The sequence below is a fragment of the Catharus ustulatus genome, chromosome 29 (assembly GCF_009819885.2).
Source record: "Catharus ustulatus isolate bCatUst1 chromosome 29, bCatUst1.pri.v2, whole genome shotgun sequence".
Taxonomy (NCBI): domain Eukaryota; kingdom Metazoa; phylum Chordata; class Aves; order Passeriformes; family Turdidae; genus Catharus; species Catharus ustulatus.
The window spans coordinates 5,331,424-5,355,405 of record NC_046249.1 but is presented as its reverse complement, the minus strand read 5'-3'; the positions used below and the strand labels follow the sequence as shown (position 1 = coordinate 5,355,405).

The 23,982-nt window shown below is 57.8% G+C and overlaps 1 protein-coding gene across 1 annotated transcript; it reads left to right on the top strand.

Annotated features, from left to right (window-relative positions):
- The first annotated feature begins 721 nt into the window (after positions 1–721).
- On the top strand, positions 722–23,544 carry ONECUT3 (one cut homeobox 3). The gene is made up of 2 exons (XM_033081904.1): positions 722–1,751; positions 21,752–23,544. Exons 1-2 carry the CDS (start codon positions 722–724, stop codon positions 22,042–22,044), a joined length of 1,323 nt encoding a protein of 440 aa, XP_032937795.1. The 3' UTR covers positions 22,045–23,544.
- Positions 23,545–23,982: the final 438 nt, after the last annotated feature.

The following is a 23,982-nucleotide window of genomic DNA, read 5'->3' as shown; positions in this document are numbered from 1 at the left end:
GCGGGGCAGGGGGAGGTTGGGGACAGGCACATCCAGGGGTGGCTGGCACAGCCAGATGTGTGCACAGGGAGTGGCCTGGGCTCAGCCAGATGTGCGGGGGCGCGGGTGGGCACTCGGCACCTGCAGCGCCGCCGGACGCGCGCCGGGTACCGGGTGCGGCGGGGAGGGCGTGACAGCCGGTCCGGGGAGGGTCGCCCCGGTGACAGGGGTCACCCCGGGGCGGCGGTGTCACCGCGGGCGGGGGGAAGGTGACCCCGGCGGGGGTCCGGGTGAGGGTGTGGCTCGGCCCCGCTCTCCCCGAGCCCGTCCCGCCCCCGCCGGCACCGGGAGAGGTGCGGGGGGGAGGCTCGGTCCGGCGGGGGGCGGGGCGGGGCGGCGCTGACGTCACGCCGCGGGCCAGAGCGAGGCTGCCGGGAGCCCGGAGCCGGCGGCCGAGGCTCCGCAGCCGCCCCGCACCGAGCCCCGCGCCCCGCGCACAGCCCCGCGCCAGCCCCGCGCCCCCAGCCCCGCGCCGAGCAGGGCGGGCGGCGGGCGCACCATGCCGGCCTGACCGCGGGGCGCGGACATCGATCCCCGGGCGCGGAGTCTGAATTAATCCGGGCAGCCGGCGCGGGAAGGGGGGGCGGCGGTGGAGGAGGAGGAGGAGGCAGCGGCGGCGGGGGGGTGGGGGAGGAAGGCAGCGAGCGAGCGGGCGAGGCAGCGGCAGAGCCCGGCGGCCACCATGGAGCTGGCGATGGAGAACCTGGGCAGCCTGCACGGCGTCCCGCACTCGCAGCCCGCCGAGCTGCTGAGCCCCGCGCACGGGCGGCAGAGCTCGCACCGCAACCTGGTGCCGCACGGCCGGCCCGCCATGGTCTCGGGCATGGCCTCCATCCTGGAGGGGGGCGACTACCGCGGCGAGCACAGCCTGGGAGCCCCGCTGCACCCCGCCATGAGCATGTCCTGCGAGTCGCCCTCCGGCATGAGCCTGAGCAGCACCTACACCACGCTGACTCCCCTGCAGCACCTGCCGCCCATCTCCACCGTCTCGGAGAAGTTCCACCACCCGCACCACCACCACCACCACCACCACCCACACCAGCGCCTGGCCGGCAACGTCAGCGGCAGCTTCACCCTCATGCGCGACGAGCGGAGCTTGGCCTCCATGGGCAACCTCTACAGCCACTACCCCAAGGACATGCCGGCCATGGGGCAGCCCCTATCGCCGCTGCCCAACGGGCTGGGCAGCCTCCACAACGCCCAGCAGCCGCTGGCCCCCTATGGCCCCGCCGGCCACTTGCCCAACGAGAAGATGCTCTCGCCCAACGGCTTCGACTCTCACGCCGCGATGCTGTCCCGGGGCGAGGAGCACCTGGCGCGGGGGCTGGCGGCGCCCAGCTCGGCCATGATGCCGCCGCTCAACGGGATGCACCCGCACGGGCACCCGCACGGCCAGCCCGGAGCCTCGCTGCTCGGCGAGCGGGAGCGCCCGGCGCCCGGCCCCGGCTCCCAGCCCGGCGGCTCCGGGCAGGTGGAGGAGATCAACACCAAGGAGGTGGCTCAGCGGATCACGGCCGAGCTGAAGCGGTACAGCATCCCGCAGGCCATCTTCGCGCAGAGGATCTTGTGCCGCTCCCAGGGGACCCTCTCGGACCTGCTGCGGAACCCCAAGCCCTGGAGTAAGCTCAAGTCCGGCCGGGAGACTTTCCGCAGGATGTGGAAATGGTTGCAGGAGCCGGAATTTCAGAGGATGTCGGCGCTCAGACTGGCAGGTAGGACACGGCACGGCACGGCTCGGGCCGCCCGCCCCGCACCTCCGGGCGAGTGGGTCAGGGAGTGCCGCGAACACGCGTGGGAACCCTCGGGGGTTCCGGGGTTGCCATCGCGAACTGGGGCCGGGCTCGGACGGTGTTACCGACCCAGTTTGTAACCTTAAGACCAAAGGGAAGGGATTTGTATTTAAGGTGAGTTGTACCTAAGGCGACCTCCCGCCTCCCCAGGCCTGCTGCTGCCCGCGGGAGATGCGGAATCGCGGGTGGAGGAAGCCGAGAGGTGCCCGCTCGCCGCCGCCCGTCTTCCTGCCTCGGGGATTTCCCTCTCGGTGCCGCCGAACTGGCCCCGTGACGCCGGCGGTATCCTAGAAATCCTCCGGTCTGTTCAGCCGCCGCCTCTCGGTACCGGGGCCGCGCTCGGGAGGATCTCCGGGTCACCCCGCCGGGGCCGCGCTCCGCTCCCTGCGGGCACCGGCTGCCCTCGGCAGAAGGAGCGAGCCCCGCCTGCCCCGTGTCTCCGCTTCCCAGGTGGACTGAGGTCCCGCAGCGCCGTTCCCTACGGTCTCGGGCCGAGGCTTTGCGGGAGAAACGCGGGGTTTCTGTGCCGAGGGCGGGCGGGGGGCGCGGGGAAAGGGCCGGAGGGTGGGACAGGGGGGACAGCGGCCAGCGGGGACGTGCCCGGTGCTCCCCGGCAGCCCCGGCACAGAGCCGCTCCCCCCGGAAACGACCGGAGCTCTTGGCTCCGCGGGGCCGAGCCGTGGCGAGCAAAACACACGTTAGTGATTTCTAATTTATTTTTTAAGAAATTCGAGCTCCCCGCGGGGACGGGCAAAGGCAGCGACGAGGACCCGCCGTTATTTATGGGGAAGAGCAGCGTTCATATGTATTTAGTGTAATTCAGTTGCTCTTTAATTAGGGCAGGGTAGTGGCATCTTTTAGTTCCAGTCGATGCCCTATTGAAAAGCAGTTAATAGAATGCAAATTGTTCCTGGCTTTACAAGGTTCTGGTAAATAAAGATTTAAACACTGCCGCGATCGGCCGTTTAATGCCCCCGTTGTTGGGGCTAATTGAGCAGCCGGCTTGGGCTTCTGCCTCGCCAGAATTGGAAATTATAATGAATAATTTAAAAATAATAATAGTAATAATAATTAAAAATAACCGTGAAGGTGATGATAAAAAGGCAGCCGCAGTTGTTGGAAGCTCGGGGAGAACCCTCTTCTCGGCCCGCCTCGAGAGGTCCTTGTCCCGGCCCGGGTCAGGGATCTCTGTCCCCGACCCTGCTCGGAGGGTCCCTGTCCCTGCTGTCACCTCTTTGCTCCTCGCGCCGCCGTGGGAGATTTGTTCTCCCCCAAATGATTTTTCTTCCCCGGCGCCGTTTTCCCCGGCGCCAGGGCCGCCATGTCCCCATTATTTACAGGAATTAACCCCCCAGATTTCCGGGGAACGGGGTTTGTTCATTTGCTGTCTGTGAAAACAGGAAAAAAACCACACCAGCCACCAGCCCGACCTCCCGTCATCAATCCGTCCGTGTTGTGCCTCGCTCCCCACGCGGGCCCGGGCCGCCCCACGGGGCTCGTGGAGGAGCTCGGCCGAGCTGCCCCTCCGCTGCTGCCGCTTTGTTCGGGCCCCGAGCCCCGCTCGGTCCCGCTTTCGTTTCGCTCCCGCCGCCCTCTCGCCCGGCCGGGCCCGGCCCTGGGTCCGCCCCAGCCCCGCGGGCTCAGCCCCGGCCCGGCTGCCCCGAGCTGCGGCATTTGGGGGAAGGGGTCGCGCTGGGGGGGGCCGAGCCCGAGCCCCCCGATCGATGCAGGTGAATCCCCAGCCCGAGGCCTCGGCTTGAATCCGCTCGCTCTTTCCGGCTGCGCCGGGCTGGGGGCCTGGAGGGGTCCGGATGATTGCAACCTTCGCCCCCCGGCAAGCAGGGAAGGGACCTGGGCAGCGAGAGGAATATTTCCTTTTCGGTAAAAGGAAAAAACAAAAATAAGTGTTCGACGTGTAGCACGGCCAGGGCAAGGACTGGTATACTGGTTCTGATCCTACTCCTGCTTCTGTCATGGTTCTATTCCTATTTCTATTTCTGGTCCTATTCCTCGTTCTGCTCCTAGCTCTATTCCTGTTTCTGGTCCCGTTCCTGGTCTTGGTCCTGGTTCTGATCCCGGTCCTGTTCTTACTTATTTTTTTTTCTTTTTTTTTTTTTTTGTTCCTATTTTTGATCCTAGTCCTGGTCCCGGTCCCGGTTCGGGGCCGCCCGGCCGCAGGAGTCCATCTGATGGATTAGTCCGACTCAGTGAGCCGCGGATCGATGACCACGCCGGGCCCCTAGAAATGGCACCCGCTGCTTTTCTCCTCTTTCCACCCCAGTTCCCCCCGTCCCGCCGCCCCCTCCGCAGATGAACCATTAATTATTCAGCTGGGAGATGAGGGGGCTGCAGCTCCGGCCGCCCCGGGCTCCCTCCGGCCCCGCTTGACCCAAGGGGCTTCACAAAAGAGGAGGGGTCCCACGGAGAAACATCTGGGCAGCATCTGGCGGTGCCCAGCCCGTCCCCTCGGGCCATTCATCTCTGCAGACCCCGGGTCCGCTCCAATCTCAAACTCCGTGACCGCTTCACGAGGCCTGCGAGGGCCCGTGGGTGACAGACAGATCCCACGGTGGCACTTCTGGGGATCCCTGCAAGGGTCTGACCCTCACCCGCTAAACCCCGGTCCCTCGAGCCCTGGGGGCGGAAAAGGCATCGCCTTCCTCCCCGAGGGATGATGTGGGAGGCGGGTGCGTTCCTGCGCTTCCCCCCCGCGTGTCCCCGGGGGGCAGTGGGTGCCTTCTCACCCCGCGTGTCCCCGGGGGCAGTGGGTGCCTTCTCACCCCGCGTGTCCCCGGGGGCAGTGGGTGCCTTCTCACCCCGCGTGTCCCCGGGGGCAGTGGGTGCCTTCTCACCCTGTGTGTCCCTCGCGAGGTTCTGGGTGCGCTCCCATCCCAGCGCCCCCGCCAGTGCGAGCCCCCTCCCCACCACGGATTTATTCCCACACTCAGGACCAGGAAATTTCGCTCATGATTATTTCTCGGGAGGGTGACAACACCGTAGTGTCCCTTTTGCGACACGGCGCTCCCCGCTCGCTTTCTTCGTTCGTGCCTAACTCGAAGGGGCGCTCGGGGGTCCCCCCCTCTCGTGGTTTTCCCCGGCTGTGCGTGCAATTCACCCCCGCGCGTGGGGTGCGGCTGGCCAGGAGGGGCCGGGGACCTGGGCAGCCCTCGGAGCTGGGCAGTTCCTCCTGCTTTAACATTGCTTCTCCAACCTTTCGTTTTATTTTTCCATTAGCACTTCCACCCCTTACCCTACAGCCCCGTTTTTTCGTTCTCCATTTTAATATTTTTGGTTTTGTTCGTTTTTTCTTTCTTTCTCTCTTTCTCTCTCTCTCTCTTTCTCTCTTTCTTTCTTTCTTTCTCTCTTTCTCTCTTTCTTCTCCCTCTCTTTCTTTCTTTCGCCCTCTCTTTCTCTCTCTCTCTCTTCCTTTCATTTTCTTCCTTTCTTCCTTTCTTTTACTTTCTTTTTCTTTCTTTTCCATTCTTTTTCCCTTTCTTCCTTTCTTTTCCTTTCTTTCTTTCTTCCCTTTTTTCCTTTCTTCTTTTCTTTTCCTTTCTTTCTTTCTTTTCCATTCTTTTTTAATTCTTCCTCTTCTCCTATGAATGCCTTCCCCGAACATGTCTCTGCTGCAGCACGAAGCGTTGTTATTCAACACAAACCCCAAAACCACCCCGAAACTGCAAGCACGACCGCGGGGCTGGGCCAAGGTAAATGCCCGAGAGCTCTGACAACACCAATAATTAATGTCACTAATTAATACCCCGAATTAATACACAAACGTGATAGAAAAAGGGACAAGATGGCGCTGAATAAAACCTCGAGAAATATATATGTATGTTTAAATTTTTTTCACGAGTTTTGTTTTAATTTCAGCCTCTTTCAAACGACTTTGGCCCAACGACGGCTCTTCCCCGCCCGCGGCCACCGAGCACCGGGGCGGCTCCGGGAGACCCCGGCCCCGGCCGCGACCCCGGCCCGGGAGAGCGGCGGAAAAGCGCGGACGGTTCCGCTGCTTTCGATCCGCGCGTGGCCGCAGGCGAAGGGAAAAAGGCGCCGCAGCCGCGGGGAGTTTTGGAGGACCGGGAAAGAATGGGGTTTGTGGCTGTAAAATGGACGAAAAGGAGAGTTTGGGGGTCCCCGCTCCCAGCGGCTCCTCCCGGCCGAGAGAGCTGCCCAGCCAGGGAATCGGAGAAAGATTCGGGAAAGGAGGCAAAGCTTTTTCCCCGTTGGGGGGGAAAAAAAATGAAAACCAGAAAACAAACCCAAAATAGTTCGGTTTGTTTTGTTTTGTGTTGTGTTGTATTTTATTTTATTTTTAAACTTGAATTTCTTAATTTTTTTCCTTAAATTACAATTTTAGTTTGCTAATTTTTTAAGCTTGTAAGTAGTGTTGGAACAAGATGAGCTTTAAGGTCTTTTCCGATCCAACCCGTTCTGGGATTCCGTGAATTAGAGGCGACTTTCTCCGCCGGTGCGGAGCAGCCACCGCCGGCTGCGCTCTCGGCTCCTGTCCCCGCGCCGTGTCCCGCAGCTCTCGGTGTCTCTCAGTGCCTGAGCGCCTCGTCCCGCAGCTCCCGGTGTCTCTCGGTGCCTGAGCGCCTCGTCCCGCAGCTCCCGGTGTCTCTCGGTGCCTGAGAGCCCCGTCCCGCAGCTCCCCGCACCCTCCGTGCTCCGCGCCCCGCACCGCGCCCCGCACCGCGCCGCCTCCTTATCAGCGCGGCGGGGCCGCCTCGCTCCGCCCGCGGCTGTTTTTCTGTTTGCTCCTAATCTGCGCGTCAGAAGGGGCCAATAAACCTCCCGCAGGTTAAACATTAAATGGGGTTCCTTCCCCCCACCCCCAGGAAACAACCTCCCCTCTCCGCGGGGTGCCGGCTGCCACCCACCCGCGGTTCTGGGGTTCTGTTCCCCCAAACGCCGCTCCCCAAATCCCCCACGGGCTCTGCACATCGCCCCAGCCCCGGGGGGCCGCACCTGGGGCTTTCCTCGCTGCCTCCTTTTATTTTGGGTTCACATTTCGGGTGGGTTTTTGTTGGGTTTATCTTCTTCTGGGTGTACAACATGGGGGTGATAATTTTTTTCCTTGTCCTGTCAATCGCCACTGAAACCATAAGGGAGAGATAACAGAGAAGAGAAAACTCTCGGAGTGACCTTTGAATCAATTTGAAAAACCTCATTTAACTGATAAGTCTTGAAAGGCCCAGAACTAATTTGAAAATACATCTATTAAAATCTCATTGCCGCTGCCTGGGAGCTGCCGGGAAGGGTGTGTGAGGCGACTTCCCGGGGTCGGGGGAGCCGGGAGAGCAGGTTTAAGCCCTGGTCAACAAAGAGATTGCAGAGCTGACTGCAAAATGATGGGGCTTAGACCAGGAGAAAAATAAGAATATTAAAAGAAAATGGGTTTTTCTCTCCCAGCTAGTGGGGAAAGGGGAGATTTACAGCATTTTCCTGCCATAACCAGGCACGGAGTCTGGGATCGCAGACAGAATATTGGATTTTTTTATTATTATTTTTTTATTTTTTTTTCCCTTCACAAAACAAATCCAATATTTTCTCATTCTGCTCAGAGGCAGCTGCAGGGCTGGGGAGCCTGTGGCTCTGGGGGGGCAGCCGTGCCCCACTGAGGAGCTGAGGAGGAAGCTCTGTGCTCCCATCACTGCATTTTCCACCCAAAAAAGCAGAGGAAGCAGAGGGATGGTGGAGGCAGGAGAAGACCAGAGGCAGGGCCCAGGCACCTATTTTCCTACCTTGGGAATGCCCTTTCGTGCCCTGGGCATCACCTGGGTGTAAAGGAAACAAAAATCCCTGCAGAAACTTCCTGGGCACAGGGGGCTCCTGGTGTGAGGGCGCCGCAGGCTTGGAGCAGGGTGGCAATGGCTGACTTGAAACACAAAGACAAAAATAAGATTTAAAATGAAATAAACTCCATCAGAGCCTGGTTTGAAAGAAATGAGGCTTGTCAGCTTGGTGGGGGTGTGGAAATCCTGCTCCAGACCTTGGGGTGTAATTTGGGATGCTGCTGCCTTAGGATGGGCCGTGTTCCTGCAGGAATTGCTGCGTCTCTGCCTCTGCCAGAACTGCACCCGTCACCTTCCAGCCCCAGCACCTCGCTGGCTGCAGAGGAAGAGTCTCCTGAGGATCCTGAGGTTTTTGGAAAGGTGCAGGCAGAGAGAGGCTGGTACCCTGAGCAGGAATGGAGATATTGGGCAGCTTTGATCTGCCCTCATCCCGTATCCATGCTCCCAGCATGGCTCTGGCCTGGCTTCTTTCTTGGATTTCAGCTGAGCTGTCCAAATTCCTGCAATTTAGCATGAAGCTGAGGCTCAAAGGAGCCCAGGACAAGTCACATTAACCCAGGATGTCCCATTAACCTGGGATATGATCTGATCCACCCGGGATGTGCACTTGGCCATGACCCTACACCTGCACAGCGCCAAGGGCTGGTTGGGGCCAACCCCTGGTTTTGAAAACCGACCCAAATGGGAAGCTGGAGTCCAAAATTTTCCTCTCTAGCCCATCCATCCTCATCCAGAAGCGATGCCGGGTGGGAGTGATGCAGGAGTGTGCTGGGGCAGGGAGGTGCTGGTGAGCAGCAGCTTTTGGCAGCCGAGTGTGTTTAATCCTGGCTCCGTGCAGGACTGAGGCCACTGAGCGGCAAAATTTGCTGATTTAATGGAAATTCAAAAATCTCGTTAATACCTCAAATGATACAGGGAGATCTCTGCATCCAGCAAGACATAAACCAAGTCAGGCTTGGACAGGAGAAATGGATTTTTAAAACATTTGGTGTTGCTAAAAAATAGTGAAGCAAAGAGGCAATGTGGATTCTCTGGTGCTGGAAGGAGGGGCCAGGGTATTTAAAAATAAAGACCCAATATTAAAATTGAGAGATGTTTGTATGGACATGGGTATAATTTCAAGAATGACCCTAATAACTTATCAAATCTACATATATATATATATATATGTAATGGAAAAAATATATATAATATCCATATATTCCATTAGAAATCTGCACCAATACTGTAAACACTGGTGGTTTCTGCAGTGCAAGGAGAGGAGGTTCAGAAGTGATTGAAAAGCCATTCCATGGGGTTCAAGGTGTTCGATGTTATTTGCAGAAGTTGGGTTCAAGACATTTCCCAGGCGGTGAAGTCAATGCCCTGCCCTCATGGGTGGTGTGCTGGGCTGAGATGGGCAGGGCTGGGGGTGCTCGTATTCCTTGAATTGCTCGGATTCACTCTGGGATTTGGGAAACCTCGTCAGCCCTGGGGGACTGAAGGGGGCTCAGCCCTGACCAGCCTGGGAGAAGGAAATGGAAAATCTCCTTATGGAGCAGGAAGGGAAAGCAGGGGCTGCTGTTAGGAGCCTGGAAGAACTGGCTGTGTTCTCCTTGCTTGCAGAGGAGGGAGGAAAATCCCGACATTCTGACAGGAAAAACAAACAAACAAACAAACAAAAAAAATAGAAGAGCAAATTGCAGCTTTTTCTGCTGCTGCCATGGCTAGGGGTACCAACCCCGCTCTGCTGGGCTCAGAGCTCAGCAGGACCTGGCAGCAAGGGGAGCTGCTGCTCTCCAGGCAGGCTGGAGGAGAACAGAGCTCTCATGCTGTAGGAATCAATCCAGGGAGCTCTGAATATTCGGGCTGGCAGGGTTGGGTGTGCCGAGGGGACTCGGTGTGTGGCACAGCATCAGGTTTGGCTGTCAGGGACCCCATAAAACCCCCAAATGAACAGCAGGGGAAACTGCTGGGGTGATCACCGCAGTGATCCTCCAAGGTGACCCCCAAGGAGGCCCCAGAGCGGTGCCAGCACGGGCAGGGCAGGCTGGGCAAACCGAGGGCCATGGTAAGGTTGGCTTTGGCCACTGGGAAATGTCCCAAAGCCTCCCCACGCCAAGTGCCACCACGTGGAAGCGACACGAGCCGTGACGTGGCCGTGGGCTGGGAGGCTGAGCATGGACACCCCCTCGTGCCTCAGTTTCCCAGGGCAGCAGGGGGGTGAGGGCGCTTTGGCAGCGTGGGCAGAGCTCGGGCAGCGCCGGGTTATGAAATGCCAGGAACTCCGCGGTGCCACGGAGCCTCCCAGGCGGGAGATGAGCTCCCTTTGTGGGAGCCACGCTCCTCCCGGCCGATAAAGAGCAGGTAATGAGCGAAGTCTCTCCATTAGGGATAAAATTGCAAATGCACCGGGAGCTGCTGACGGGCGATAGCATCAGGGGCTGACAGAGATCTCAGCGGCTCCGGGGGAGCTGCTCCCACTGCGGAGCAGCGCAGACCCCGCCACGGGGCCGGGGGACGCAGTGACAGCATCCCATCCCTGCAATTTTTCCATGGATCTGGCTCGACTCTCTCTTTTTTCCCATTTTCCGAGGGTCCCTTGCTTGTGCTGATGCGGCACCCCCCGGATAAATTCCAGCCCGGGATGGGGGATGGATCTCTGCTGGGTTTTGCTCTATGGATGGAGCAGAACCTGGCGCAGTTTGGCTGGAATGTGATGCTCGATGCCAAGGGGGTTTGTGCTTCCACAGCCTCCCCAGAATCGGGGGGTCCCATCCCCATCTGCCCCAAAACTCGCGGGGGATGGGGGGGGGGAATGGTGACACTGCCCTGCCAGGCTTCAGAGTCACCCAGGCCTCTGGAAATGGATGCCTGGATCAATGCCTGACGTTAATCCTCCTTTGGGGGCCAAACTGCGGGATTTTGGTGACATTTCTCAAGTGGAAGGCAGTGAATCCGTGCTGTGGTATTTCCTGAGGAGCTCTACTGGACTCCTGCTGGACCACCCAAAGCCACTTGCTCACTTGCCCATACACACCGGCAGCCAGAAAATAGAAATTGAAATATCAATAATCAAAATCAGGGCATTTATTTGAGGAAAGATGATTCCAAACCGGCTCGCTTTTCCTGGAAAAATTTTGAAAGCATTTCCCCAAAACCGTAACAATCTTTTTCACCCCAAATTGGGGATTCTTCTGCCTTCAACACCTCCAAGAAAAGCCCAGATTATTTATTTGCTCTGGTTTTTGTCACCGTGGAGATGTGGTCATCCCACTGGGGGTGAGCCAGGTTCTTCTTGCTTGGGAAAAGGGACCCTGGGAGGACATTTAGAGCACTGAGGGGCTCAGACGCCCCCTCAGCCTTGTACCCCAGCACTTTTCCAGGGTGTCTGTGGAGGGTTTGTGCTTCCTCTGGATGAGGGATTCATTCCAGGGCTCCTGAAGCTCGGTGCCGCAGCCCAGCCCGGGCACCCCCCGGCAGTGCCACTGTCACCTGGCAGAGCCCCCCGGCAGTGCCACTGTCACCTGGCAGAGCCCCCCGGCAGTGTCACTGTCACTGTCACCTGGCAGAGCCCCCCGGCAGTGTCACCTGCCGTGCAAGAACCGGAGGAGAGAGGCAGGAATGGAAAGGGGGATGGAAGGTGGGAACAAAGGGGCTGCTGGGCATTGGGCTCGGGCAGAGCTGTGACACCCCGCGGGTCCTCTCCCTCTCCCTCTCCTCTCCTCCTTATTTTTTCCTTTTTTCTTCTTTACCTTTTTCTCCTTTTTTTTTTCTCTTTCTTTCCTTTTCTCTTTTCATTTGTTTCCCTTATTCTTTTTCCTTCTTCTTTGCTCTTTTCCCTTTTCCTATCTTTCTCTTTTTCTTTTCCTTATATTTCTCCTTTTATCTTTTTTCTTATTTATTATTCTTCCCCTTTTTCCTTATTCTTCTTCATCTCCTTCTCCTTTTCCTCTTCCTTTTCTCTCTCTTCCTTCACTTTATTCCCTTTCCTCTTGACTCATTTCTCCGTGTTCTCTTTTACCCCCTTCACTCTCTCCTTTCCTTCTCAACCCATTTTACCCCCAACCCCTTTCTGAGCCATTTTCCAAGAGAAACCATTCCCTGTAACCATTCCCAAGCCGCTTCCCCGAGCTGGGCTGTCACATTCCACCGTCCCACCTTCGGGGGGAAGCCCTGGGGACAGACAGCTCCCGACCGGGGAATGGGGGCAGGGAATGGGGCAGAGGATGGGGACAGCTCTTTCGGGATGAATCTCTCCTTCCCGCAGCCCTCCCCGCAAACCTGCCCGCGAGCTCCCGCCGGTCACGTCGCCATCAAAGTGATGTGCCAGCAATATCCAACACGCAGTTAAAGCCACTCGTGGGAGTTTCAATAAAATCGACCGGGAGGGATCAATGGGCTGCGCTGGCCCCATCCCCACACGGAATAGGGCGGGGGAGTGGGGTTGGTCCAGGAAAAACACCCAGGGCTGCGAAATGGGGGCGGTGGGAGGGGGGAGCTGATTACAAATCTATCCCATCCTTGCCGTGATTAATTGCTGCTTTACCAGAAGGAACAGCGCGGGGTGGGGGTCATTTTTAAAGGTAACGTTGAGGAGGGAGTTTCTCTGCTGTCTTTGGAGGAGAGGAGGCAGGAGCCCTTTTCCCGTGGGTTTCCCTCCCAGCAGGATGGGACCAGGAGCAGGAAGGGACAGTGGTCACTCACCACCCCCGGCAGCGATTTGAGAGTTGGGAAGAGCGCTCCCCAGCCACGCAGAGGGAGCTGACCCCCATCCAGCTGGGATCACCGGTGTCCCAGTGCTGGGACCCTGTTGTAGAGCTGGCTCAGCTCCCAGCCAGGGCATCGCTTGATGGACCACGGGGTCCAGGTTCTGGCTGCCCATCACCCTAATACACCCCTGAGCAGTCCCTTCACCCCACACTGTGACTTTGAAAGGGCTCTGCGTCCTCCCCAGCTCTCAGGGGGTCTCGGTCCTGCCCTGCCCTCCCCGGAGATGCCCAGCTCAAATTAAAACATCATCCATCGTTACAGTGGCAGCGCATAATCCCTGGCAGATCAGTGCAATTACTGCGGGAAATGCCTTGGGAGCTGAACTAATAACGCCGGGCCGGTGTATTAAGAGTCACTGGCTTAGCGCCGGCCACGCCACGGCAGCTCCACGAGCGTGGGGGGACGGATGGGGACACCCCGGGGGGCAGCTGGGTCCCGGTGGGACTCGGGGTGGGGGTTGGGTGGGGTTTTGGGGTGGTTTTCCTGTCCCCTGACACATATGTGGGGGGCAGCGATGGGGCAGGGATGGGCAATGATGGGCAGGGATGGGGGAGAGATGGAACAGGGATGGGGCAGTGATGGGCAGCGATGGGGCAGCGATGGGCAGGAATGGGGCAGTGATGGGCAGGGATGGGCAGCGATGGGGCAGTGATGGGGAGTGATGGGGCAGTCATGGGCAGTGATGGGGCAGGGATGGGCAGTGATGGGGCAGGGATGGGCAGAGATGGGGAAGAGATGGGGCAGAGATGGGGCAGTCATGGGCAGGGATGGGCAGTGATGGGCAGGGACGTGCAGTGATGGCAGCAATGGGGCACACGGAGCTTCCCTGCCCCGCACTCGGGCCGGGCCGTGCCATTCCCGTGTCTCCCGGGCCTGCCCATTCCACTCCCCTTCCCCCCCTCCCCAGCGCGGTTGGACCGCTCCGTCCCGTATGCGCGGAGCGGCCGGACCGACCCATAGCGCAGAGTGAGAGGGGGGACCCAGGGCCGGTCCATTGTGCAGCGGGGGGCGTGGTGGGCTGTACCATTGCGTCCACCCCGGGGGGAGCGCGCCCGGCCAGCCGCAGGGGGGCGCCAGCGCGGCGGGGACGGCCCAGAGCGGCTGAGGGGGAAGCGGGGTGCGGAATAAACCATTCCCGGCTGCGGGGGGGGGCGGGCCGGACCAGCGCTTCGAAATGGCGGGGGGGGCCGGCTGCAGTCCCTCGGGGCTCAGACCCCTCACCCTGGGCCAGAGGGGTGAGGGGGACACACCTGAGGGACCATGCCGAGCGGCAGAATGGGGTTTTGTCACCGCCGCTGGCACAGAATTCCAGAGACGTTCGGGTTGGAAGGGACTTCAAAGCCCATCCAGCTCCACCCCTGCCATGGCAGGGACACCTTCCACTGTCCCAGGCTGCTCCAAGCTCCAGCCTGGCCTGAGGCACTGCCAGGGATCCAGGGGCAGCCACAGCTGCTCTGCCCACCCTCACATCTAAATTTCACTTTTTCAGTGAGAAGCCATTCCCTGTGTGATGATTTATATCGCCTGTGTCCTGTCCCTCCAGCCCTTGTCCCCAGTCCCTCTCCAGCTCTCCTGGAGCCCCTTTAGGCCCTGCAAGGGGCTCTCAGCTCTCCCTGGAGCCTTCTCTTCTCCAGGTGAGCACCCCCAGCTCTCGCAGGCTGTCCCCAGAGCAGAGGGGCTCCAGCTCTTGCAGCATCTCCGTGGCCTCCTCTGGCCTGGCTCCAGCAGCTCCACGTCCTCCTGCTGCTGTTCCCCAGGGCTGGGGGCAGCTCTGCAGGTGGGGTCTCACCTGAGTGGGGCACAGGGGCAGAATCCCCCCCTCCCCTGCTGCCCACGCTGGGGTCCTGCAGTGGGGCCTCACCCCTTGGAAGGGCTGCGGCCTGGATCTCCCTCCTGCCATGCACTGCTGGAGCTCAGGGGTAGCCCCAAGCAGCTGATGTCCCTGTGCAGATCATCCTGGCCACCTTCAGAGGCTCCTGGGGACACAAACCTTGGGCACCCCACCCTGAGGATTACAGACTGTCCTGGTTTTGCCTGCACCACAGAAGAAGAAATCCAGCACCCCACTGAGAACTCACTTGGCCAAGCCTAAGGGACCTTCCCATCTCACACGCAATAAATGCTCCCAGGACCAGATTTAACCAGGAATTGCCGGAAACTCTTGGGGTTTTTCCCCTCCACTGCTTCTGCACGTGTTCTGTGGCTGATGATGGTTCTGGGCCCTCTCTGGACCTGAGGCCAACACACTCTGATGAAAGATGTATCCTTGCCACTGAACTTGCTCATTGTCCCTGCTCAGAGTCCGAGGTGGAGGCAGGAACAGGCTGATGGAAATCCCCAATTCCAAAGGGAGATCCTGGCTGCTCCTCTCCTGTATGAAGGGGTGATGACAGAGTGGAAGGCACAGGACCTTCAGCCACGAGTGTCACAGGGATGCCACCCTGGATTCCCATCACAGGCTCCTTGTCCAGCCTTACCTCGTTCTCACAGAATGGCAGAATCCTGGAATATTCTGAATCAGAAGGAACCCACAGGGATGGATGTATCCAAATCCAGGTCCTGCCCAGACCCCCAACAATCCCACCCTGAGCATCCCTGAGAGCGGTGTCCAAACGCTCCTGGAGCTCTGGCAGCCTTGGGGCCGGGACCATTCCCTGGGGAGCCTGGGCAGTGCCCAGCACCCTCGGGGGGAAGAACCTTTCCCTAATGTCTGACCCAATCCCAGCCCACCTGCAGCTGTGACACAAATCAAACCCCAGACTCCCCTTTCCCCGCCAGCATCTGTAGCTGGGGCTCTTGCACCAACGCTGAGCACGGGCAAGTCCCGCTGACTCCAAGGAAAACTTATTCCAGGGGATGGAGGTTTTCCAGCCTCGCCCCCACCTCATCCCCTCCATCCCTGCGGGCGCTGCCGCTGCTGCCTGACTCCGGCACTTCATTAGCACCAATTTGCTCTCGTCACGCTAAGTGCTGCTGACTCGAGAGAGGAGTGAGGAGAACCGAGCAGCCTCGAGCACTCCCAGGGCTCCTGCCCGGCCCTGCCTCACCACAGCTGGTCCAGTCCCAGGCAGCAGCTCCCGCTGGCCCTGATCTGCACCCGAACAATAAAAGCAGCTTATCCTGGGCCAAAAAAAGGCCTGGAAAGGGAGGAAATAGGACAAATGGGGGAAGAGTGGGGAAGCGACTTCCCAGCAGAGCTGTGAGCTGATCCCTGTTCCCCTGGGTGATGGGGAGAGCAGAGCGGGGCAGCAGATCTGCCTTCACAAAGGTGTCTGGAAAAGCAAGTGCAAAAGTAAACCTCTGCAGAAAGGGAATGCTTTTAACAACAAACTCGCCTTTTTAAAGTCATGTGAAACTGTTTCGGTCTCCCTGAGAGGGGTTTGGTGGCTTCCACCAGGGCCAGAACAGCTCACCTGGAAAGGACAAGAATAAAACCAGAGCAAATGTGGAGGGATGGAGCCAAGCCCAGCTGCAGCAGCCACAGCTCCTTTGTGTTGCTTCAGCCGCCCTCAAACCAGACAAACTCGTCTGCTTCAGTGCTGGGAAAGCTGAAAATGCCACCCATGGAAGAACAGGCTAGCTTGACAAGTGCAGGGGAGAAAACGAGGTGTCCTGGGCGCTCTTCCTCGTGTTGGGGCAGCTCTGATGATCCCAAATCAGGAAGAGATGGGACCCCCACCGATCAGAGGACGGACAGCTCGTGCTTCCCTTTCCAGACCCTTCCCTCCAGATGCCAGCCGCTGGGAGCCCCTGGGCTGTGGGCAGTGTGTGGGGTGCTCGGTGTGGGTGGCTGGCAGAGCCTGGCAGCCCCGTCCGGTCAGAGCTGCTCCCTGGGATGAGCCACCGAAACCTCGGCGTGGGAAGGGAAGGGAAGGGAAGCGAAGGGAAGTGCAGGCGGCAGCGCTTTGTCTCATCTCATCTCATCTCGTCTCATCTCGTCTCATCTCCTCATTTGCAGCGTTCAGAGGAAGATTTAATTTGCTGGGCTCGGGGAAGCGGCTCCCCCTGCAGCGCTGGCTGCATACCAATGCCCAGGGGCTCTCCTCGTCCTGCCCAGGACACCGGGGGAAGCCTGGCCCCACCGAGGCGGGGACACGAGGCACGGGGACACGTGTGGGGCTGGCAGCTCCGGCTGGCCGGGTCAGCCCTACCCAGCAGGGCTGGGAGGCTCTGCAGACACATCGCAGCTCCTGACCGCATCTCTCAGACTCTGAATGGCCTCTGATGGCTTTATTTCACCACAGAGTGGTGTGGGATCAGGGCACCCAAAATTCCCCACAAGTCTTGGAGCCCCGAAGGTGCTTTATTTATCATGTGCTGCTGAAGTCTGGGGGATCCCAGGAATGGGCACTGCAGGGCAGGCTCTGCTCTGGTCATTCCATGGCTGACATCACATCCCATCCCCTGTGCATGTCTGCTTGTCTGTGTTTGGAACCAAATGGGTTCAGGAAAAAAAAAGGCAAAAAGAAAGTTGAGGTTTGTTTTTTGAGCACTTTTCCTTTGTTCTGTACTGCTGCCTGTCCTGCCAGCATTGTGTTCTCCCAGCTGGAGAAGATCTGAATTTTTGCTGGAGACCCCTGTTTGTGACAAATCTCTTTGGCCTCTTTTCCTGCAGTGCAAAGACAAGTCAAACCAAGCTCTCACAGTTGTCCCAGCACCTGACCAGCCCCACTGTGAACCAAAGCATTTCTGGTTTGGAGATAAAGCTCCCTGATCTCTGCTCCAGACTGCTCCAGCTCTGGGGAAGCAGATGCCATGAGGTTCATTCAGACCCTGTGGGAGGCTCTGGGCTCATCCCTGTTTATTCAGAGCTGAAGCTTCCAGAACAGTGGGGTGGGGGCTGGACCAGTAACACCCAGCCCCCTTCTCTGGGAAAACTGGTGACATCACACAGCCATGGAATTGTTAAGGCAGGAAAAGACCTCTTAGATCAAGTCCAACCATCAACACAGCACCACTGCCATGTTCCTCACTAAAACATATCCCCAGGTGCCACATCCACACTTTTTTTGAATGCTTCCCGGGATGGTGACTCCATCATTTCCCTGTATTCTGTGCCAGCACTGGGCAACCTTTCCCATGAAGAAATTTCCCTTAATCTAAACCTCCCCTGGTGCCACTCAAGGTCATTTCCTTCTGTCATTTGTTACTTGGGAGAAGAGACTGACCCCCACCTGGCTACAACCTCCTTTCAGATCCCTCTGCTCCTTCAAGGAGAGGGGGAAACTGAGGCACTCCAGGGGCTGGGCCCATCTTGAAGGCACAGAGAGAAGCCAGCTTTGCTCAGGGCCATTTTCCACCCCGTGCCCACCAGTGGAATCAACCCATCCCATCTTTGCACCAGGGAAACCTGTCCCCACCTGGCCAACCACATCCAGGCTCCCCCTCTCCATCCTTTCCTCCCCCTCCCTCTGAACCCATAAATGCTCCTCAGTTGCCTTCCACCCCTTGGAGATGATTTGACAAGGAGAAAAAGAGAGAAACTGGTGGGGTTTGTGCAGATTTTTTCTCGCCTAACCTTGCTTACAACCACCGTGCTGGCTCTGAAAGCCCCTGGCTGTCTTTTGTGATTTCAACAAATCACCAGCACTTAAGCAAAGTGGGCAGAAAATTACAGGTTGTATTGCAAGTGAATGGAGAGGGAGAGCACGCTGGGGCCGAAAAACAGAGGTTTGCGGGTATAATAGAGAAAGCAGGGGCTGACAGGCTGTGCAAGCCTGCAAAGCCATCAGGTATTAGTTAAATGCTTCACGGGGTTCATGCTGCGAGGCATAATCGCAGTTCCTGAGCAGCAGCCATTTGATTGTCTCTATTATGTCCCCTCTGAAATGATTTGGGAGATGTTTTGCTCGGAGCTGTCAAGGTTAAGTCAAGGAAAAGGCGCTCCCTGTGACACGAGGCTCCCGGGAGGCAGAAAGCCTCGGCAGAATCCTCGGGGAGGAGGGTGGGATGCCTCTGCTTATGGAGCTCCCTCCTCCTGCTTTCCCTGCCCGAGGTTCCTCCTCGTCTTTGCTCCTTGTGGTTTTTTCTGCAGCCAGGTCAGAGCTGCCTTAGGGATGGGATTGTTTGGGTTTTGTGCCTGGTGTGTGGAGGGATCTGTGCGCTCAACACTGTCCCCTCCTTGTCACTTCTGGGCTCCTTGGTTGGGTTTGGAGGGTGTGAAATGAGCTGGGGAGGGTGAGCTGTGGGTGAGCCCAATCCCTTATTGGGCAACAGAGCATCCCCCAACCATGGGAGACCTCAATCCATCTCTCCCACAGCTGGTCCTTGCACTGCCAGAGTCCTCTGTGCCCCAGGAGGAGCAGGACAAGCCCAGCAATAAATCCTGTCCTTTGGGGACACCCTGCAGAGGCAGGGGTGGAAATGTCCCCAACCCCACAGACCACAGCCAAGCCCAGAGAGCTGGGAAGGACATGATGGAAAAACAGCATTAAACCAAGGCTGGGTCGTTTGGATCTTCGAACTTGGGGAAAAAAGCACAAAGGAAATACCTCACCCATGGCTGATATGGGTGGGAGTCAGAGCTGTGCTCCTGGCTGCCCCTCTTCCCTGGCTGCCTGTGGGGACATGGGGACAGCCACCGCCAGCCTGCCTGGGAAAGCAGCGCCCAGGGGATGGGGAATGGGAAAAAGATCCTCCGCTGAGGGTTTGATGGCTGCCGTAAATAGATCTGAGCAGCGTCCCCATCGATCGCTGCTGTGCGGAGCTGTAATTAGATTGAGCTGGGGGAGAGGGTGTTGGGCTGCATCAGCAGAAAGGGAAATTAATAAATAAACAAACGAGCACAGGAAATGTGGGATGCGGCCGCCGGTGGCAGCGCAGGCCAAAAATAACCCAAAATAGCAGGAGGTGTAGGGGTGGGGAGCAGGATGTCACCTGGGCCTGACAGTGGCACTGGTTTTACTGCAGGAGCCCAGTGTTACCAGCAAGGCCATGATGGTTTGTGTTTGCCTCAGAGCTCAGAGTTATTAATGGGTTGTAATAATCACTCCTAAAACAGGAATGGGAGAGTGGGAAGCTGAAAGGCTGAATCTTGGGCTGGATGTCCAGCACTGTGCTGGGAATGGGTGCCAGCAGCAGGAGAGCGAGAGGACAGGCTGGATTGCCAGGGTGACAGCTGGGTGACATCCACAGGTCCTGTGGGGACATGGGAGACATTCCAAGTGCTGTCCAAGCCCTGTGCATGGCGTGTGAGGAGCTCACCTTGGGCACAGCAGGAACTGAGCATGCTGGGTGTGCTGGGAGGGTGTGGGGAGGGTGGGCAGGGGGAATTTTTCAGAAGTGTGGGGGGAGATTTTCTGTTTGTTATTTGGCTTGGGGGGATGTTTGGGGAGGGTATTTTTTAAAATTCATGTCTGGGAAAAAAAAAAAGTCAAATTTTCTATAAAGGCTTTTTTTGTTTGTTCTTTTTGCAAGCATCTGATGGTCATAGGGTAGGTTTCCACATTCTCTGCTGGCTGTTTGAGTAAGGTACCCCTGGGACAGGGTTCCCTGGCATCACTCAGTGTCCCTCTGTCCCTAAGGATGGTGGTGTGCAGCCAAACCTGCCTGGGGGGGAGAAGGGGAGGGGAAGGTTCTCCCCTGGCTTTACTAGGGGGGCTGATTTGGACTGAGAGTGGTTGGTTGTGTCCAGCTCGGTGCCTCCCATCCCTTGCCCAGTGGGAGCAGAACTGGTGGCTCCCAGCACCGTGTGGGGACAGGGCCAGGACCAAGCCCAGCAGCTGCTGGGCACAAAGCTAAATCTGCTGGATAAATTGTCTGCTTCAGTGAGGTCCAGATTTGTCCAGCTCTGGGAAGAAGGGTAGATATCATCCTTCTGTCTCAGCTCGAGGTGATGTGAAGAGGGCTTGGAGCAGAGGCAGCTGAGGAAGGAGGAGGAGTGCAGGAGATTGCTTGTTGTTCAGTGAGGAAGAAATTACTCCCAACACCCTCCCAGTACTCCTGGGCTACTCACTGCCTCCCCTTTGGCTGTGGAGGTGTGTTTGGGGAGCAGGAAGGGGTTTAGCCCAAGGGGAATTCCTGTCCCATCCCTGCAGCATTTCAGCCTTGGCCTCTGGCCACTCCAGGCTCTGTGCTTGGAGCTTGGAACTTTGACCTCCAGGCCAAAAAGCCTCCTGCAAGTGCCTGAGAAATCTGTCACCCAGACAGCAAATGTCTCAAGGGACCTGTGCCTTCCCTGCAAAGTCCTTCAGAAGATCTGAACCAAGAAACCCCAAAGGCTGAAAGCTGCTGCTGCCCTGGGCAAGAGCAGCACTTCCTTTGGGAAGTCCTTAGCCCACAGTTTGCTCTCTCTTTTCTGAGCTTCCCAGGAGGGAATACTCTGTCCCCAGATGTGTAGGGTCAGATCCATGCCCTGCCTTGCCCATGGCATCTCAGGTTTCTGAAGTTCTGTGTCTGGTTGAGCCATGAGTAACCAAGTTGCTGAGCACCCAGATCAAACCTCAACAGCTCCAGGGTCAGCCCTGCTTTGAGCAGGAACTGCATCAGCCACCTCCACCATTTTATAGTTCAGTTTATAGCAAAGATCCTTTTGTCCCAGCTCTTCCACCAACAGTGTGCTTGATATCCCCACAATTAAAATTCATACCTTTATTTATTTTACTCACTTCCCCCTCTGCCCTCATGCAGGTGCTGGGGTCAGGGGGGCTCTCCTGGCTTCCCCATGTGACAGCCCCTCTGTGCTGACCTTTGGCTCAAGCCAAACCTGTAGGGAAGGCTTTTAATTCAATGCTGACAAATGTGCCAGGGGATCAGGCAGCAAAGGCACACAGGGGACACAGAATTTCCTGGAGCCTCCAGTGACTCAGGCAGGAAAACCCCTTCCCAGGGCAGGTGGATCCATGATCGGTCCTTCCAAACTGATGCTGTGGGATTAAGGCTGCAGAGTGACTTTTCCACAATGCCCCTGTCCCTGGCTCTTCCCTGCACTTCCCAGCTGGCAACTGGACGTGGTGGCCAAGAGACACCAGTTCCCTGAGTCCTCCAGGGAGATGCACAGAGGTGATGATGAGGAGGAGAGCGAGACCATGCTGAGAGAGGCCAATGGATAACCCCCAAAATTTAGGGATTAATCCCAATAGCCAGTCTCTGGGAGTAGAGCAGTCCAAGGGTTTCCTCAGTCCCAGGAGACAGCTGAGCTCTTCCTGGGCTTCCCCCAGGCTTTTGTCACACTGGTGCCACAAGAGCTCATTGTCCCTTCTCAGCAGGCGCTCAGGAGGCACAGGGAGGAAGAGGAGGGAATGGTGGGACATGAGCCAGCGAGTTTCCTGGAGGGAAGGGCCCGGATTTCGGGAGGCAACCGGGCAAGCTGTGAGCAGGCCAGGGTGGGGAGCCCCAGTTAACAGCCCTGTTCTCTCTTTTGAACGTCTCCAGCTTGCAAACGCAAGGAGCAGGAGCAGCAGAAGGACCGGAGCCTGCAGCCCAAGAAGCAGCGCCTGGTCTTCACGGACCTGCAGCGCCGCACCCTGATCGCCATCTTCAAGGAGAACAAGCGCCCGTCCAAGGAGATGCAGATGACCATCTCCCAGCAGCTGGGCCTGGAGCTCAACACCGTCAGCAACTTCTTCATGAACGCCCGCCGGCGGTGCATGAACCGCTGGCAGGAGGAGCCAGGCGCCAACCCCGGGGTCCCCTCGTCGTCTACAAGCACTTTCTCCAAAGCATGATGTCCCCCAGCCCTCCCTGCCCCTTCCTGGATGTCCCCCTCATGACAAAGCCAACCCCAGACTCACACACATGGCCTGACCGGGGTGGGTGCTTTTGGGGTGGGTCCATTGGCCTCCCAAACCCTCAGCTGGGAGTCACCCATGGGCCTCAGGCCACCTCCTGCTGCCACCTCCTGCTGTCACCTCCTGCTGCCACCTCCTGCTGCCACCTCCTGCCAGCTCGTGGAGCAGGGACAGGGTTTGTGACCAGGTCAGCTCCATCCTGGGAGGGCTCAGAGGAAAGCCGTGGGGAGCCAGGGGTGGCGTGGGATGGAGGGAGGAGCGAGGCTCTGCTTGGAAGGAAGCATCCCTGGTCCTTGGGGATCACAGAGCCTTGTCTTCCCCTGCCCATGAAGGTTTTTGGGGACAGGGGCCTGTCCTAACCTCTAGACCAACCTTGATCTGTCACAGCCATTCTTATGGCTCCCACGGGGTGGGGGCAGAGCTGGGGGTGACACAAGAAGTGGTGTCACATGCTGGGCTCTGGCACAACCCCATGGCACCAGGGCCAGAGCTGCCGTGGTTCAAAGGGGACTGAGCAGGGAAGGTGCTCCCTGGAAGGCTCCTGGTCTCCTGCCCTCATTGCTGGAGGTTTTCTCCTGCTGAGGTGCAGTGGGTTCCCCAGGGCAGCCAGGTCCTCTGTGCTAGCACCACATGGCACTTCTGTCCCCTGAGGGTTTTGGAAACCTGGCTGAGGACATTCCTGTACCCCCCATTTCCTCTATGGGCATCTTCCTCTGATCCCCCCCAGACACTCCAGGAGCACCCACACCCCAGGCCCCTCATGCACTCACAGCCCCTGACCCACGAGAGCACCCCGGTCCCAGATCCCTCCCAGAGAAGCTCCGTGGCAAAGGAGTCCCCTCCTGCCTCCAGGGACCCGAGCACCCCCACCCCGAGGGGACCCCGGCTGCTCCGCGTCGCCTGGCGCCCCAGCAGGTCAGAGAAGCACATTTTAGCCACAGGAATCGGGTATTTAAAAATAACAATTGTTCCAAAGGAGACGGGAGCAGAGACTCGGAGCGAAGGATCTGATCTTTCCTGGTGACTGGCTCCACCTTTCACCTCTGGATTTCTGGCTCACTTTTCGGCTGAGGAATGGACACAGACAAAGCAGATTTGTTGGCTTTGCATCTCACCCCATCCACCCCTCGACACACACTCTTGCCCCCTCCCATTCCCCCTCTTCATCTCTGTTACCAAAGAAATTACAAAACCAAAAACGCAACAACGACAACAACCAAAAAAAAATTTCCTGCTGGGAACCAACGTCGGTCCACGGTGGGTAAAGAAAAATCCAAGGGATCTGGTGGCGAAATCCAGCCCTGGGTGTGAGAAGGGGGAAAACTCCCCAACGAGATTGAAAGGGAAGAAAAAACCAACTCATCCCCCCCAAAAAAAGGAATAACAACAGAAACCACAACCAAAAAAGCTCAACAAAGACCGGCAACTTACCAAAAAGACACCAGATTTTTTTTTTTTGTGCCAATTAACAACCTGCCTTAAACGCAAATTTCTGGAGCAATGGTACTTAGCTTCAAAGGGATCGTTTCCTCCGAGCTCTCGATGGTGACTTGTGCCATATAAAAAAGCAATCACGAGGCCAAACCCTCACAATCAGCCCTCTCCCAGCTCCCCCGAGGGCTCCTTGCCAGCCCAGGGTGTCCTCGGGAGGAGCAGGAGGCGCCTGGGGACAGGGAAGGGCTGGGAGAGGCTTGGGGATGAAGGGGACGGCAAGGTCCTCTTCTTCCCTCACTACTTGGGGAAAAAAAAAATCCTCCAAAACCAACCATCATCCAAAAAAAACAAGAAAAAAAAGGGACTCTTGAATTTATGCGGGTAAAAAGTACCATCTGTGTTCTAGCGCTATGGTTTCTTCGATTCACTTTACTTTGAGAG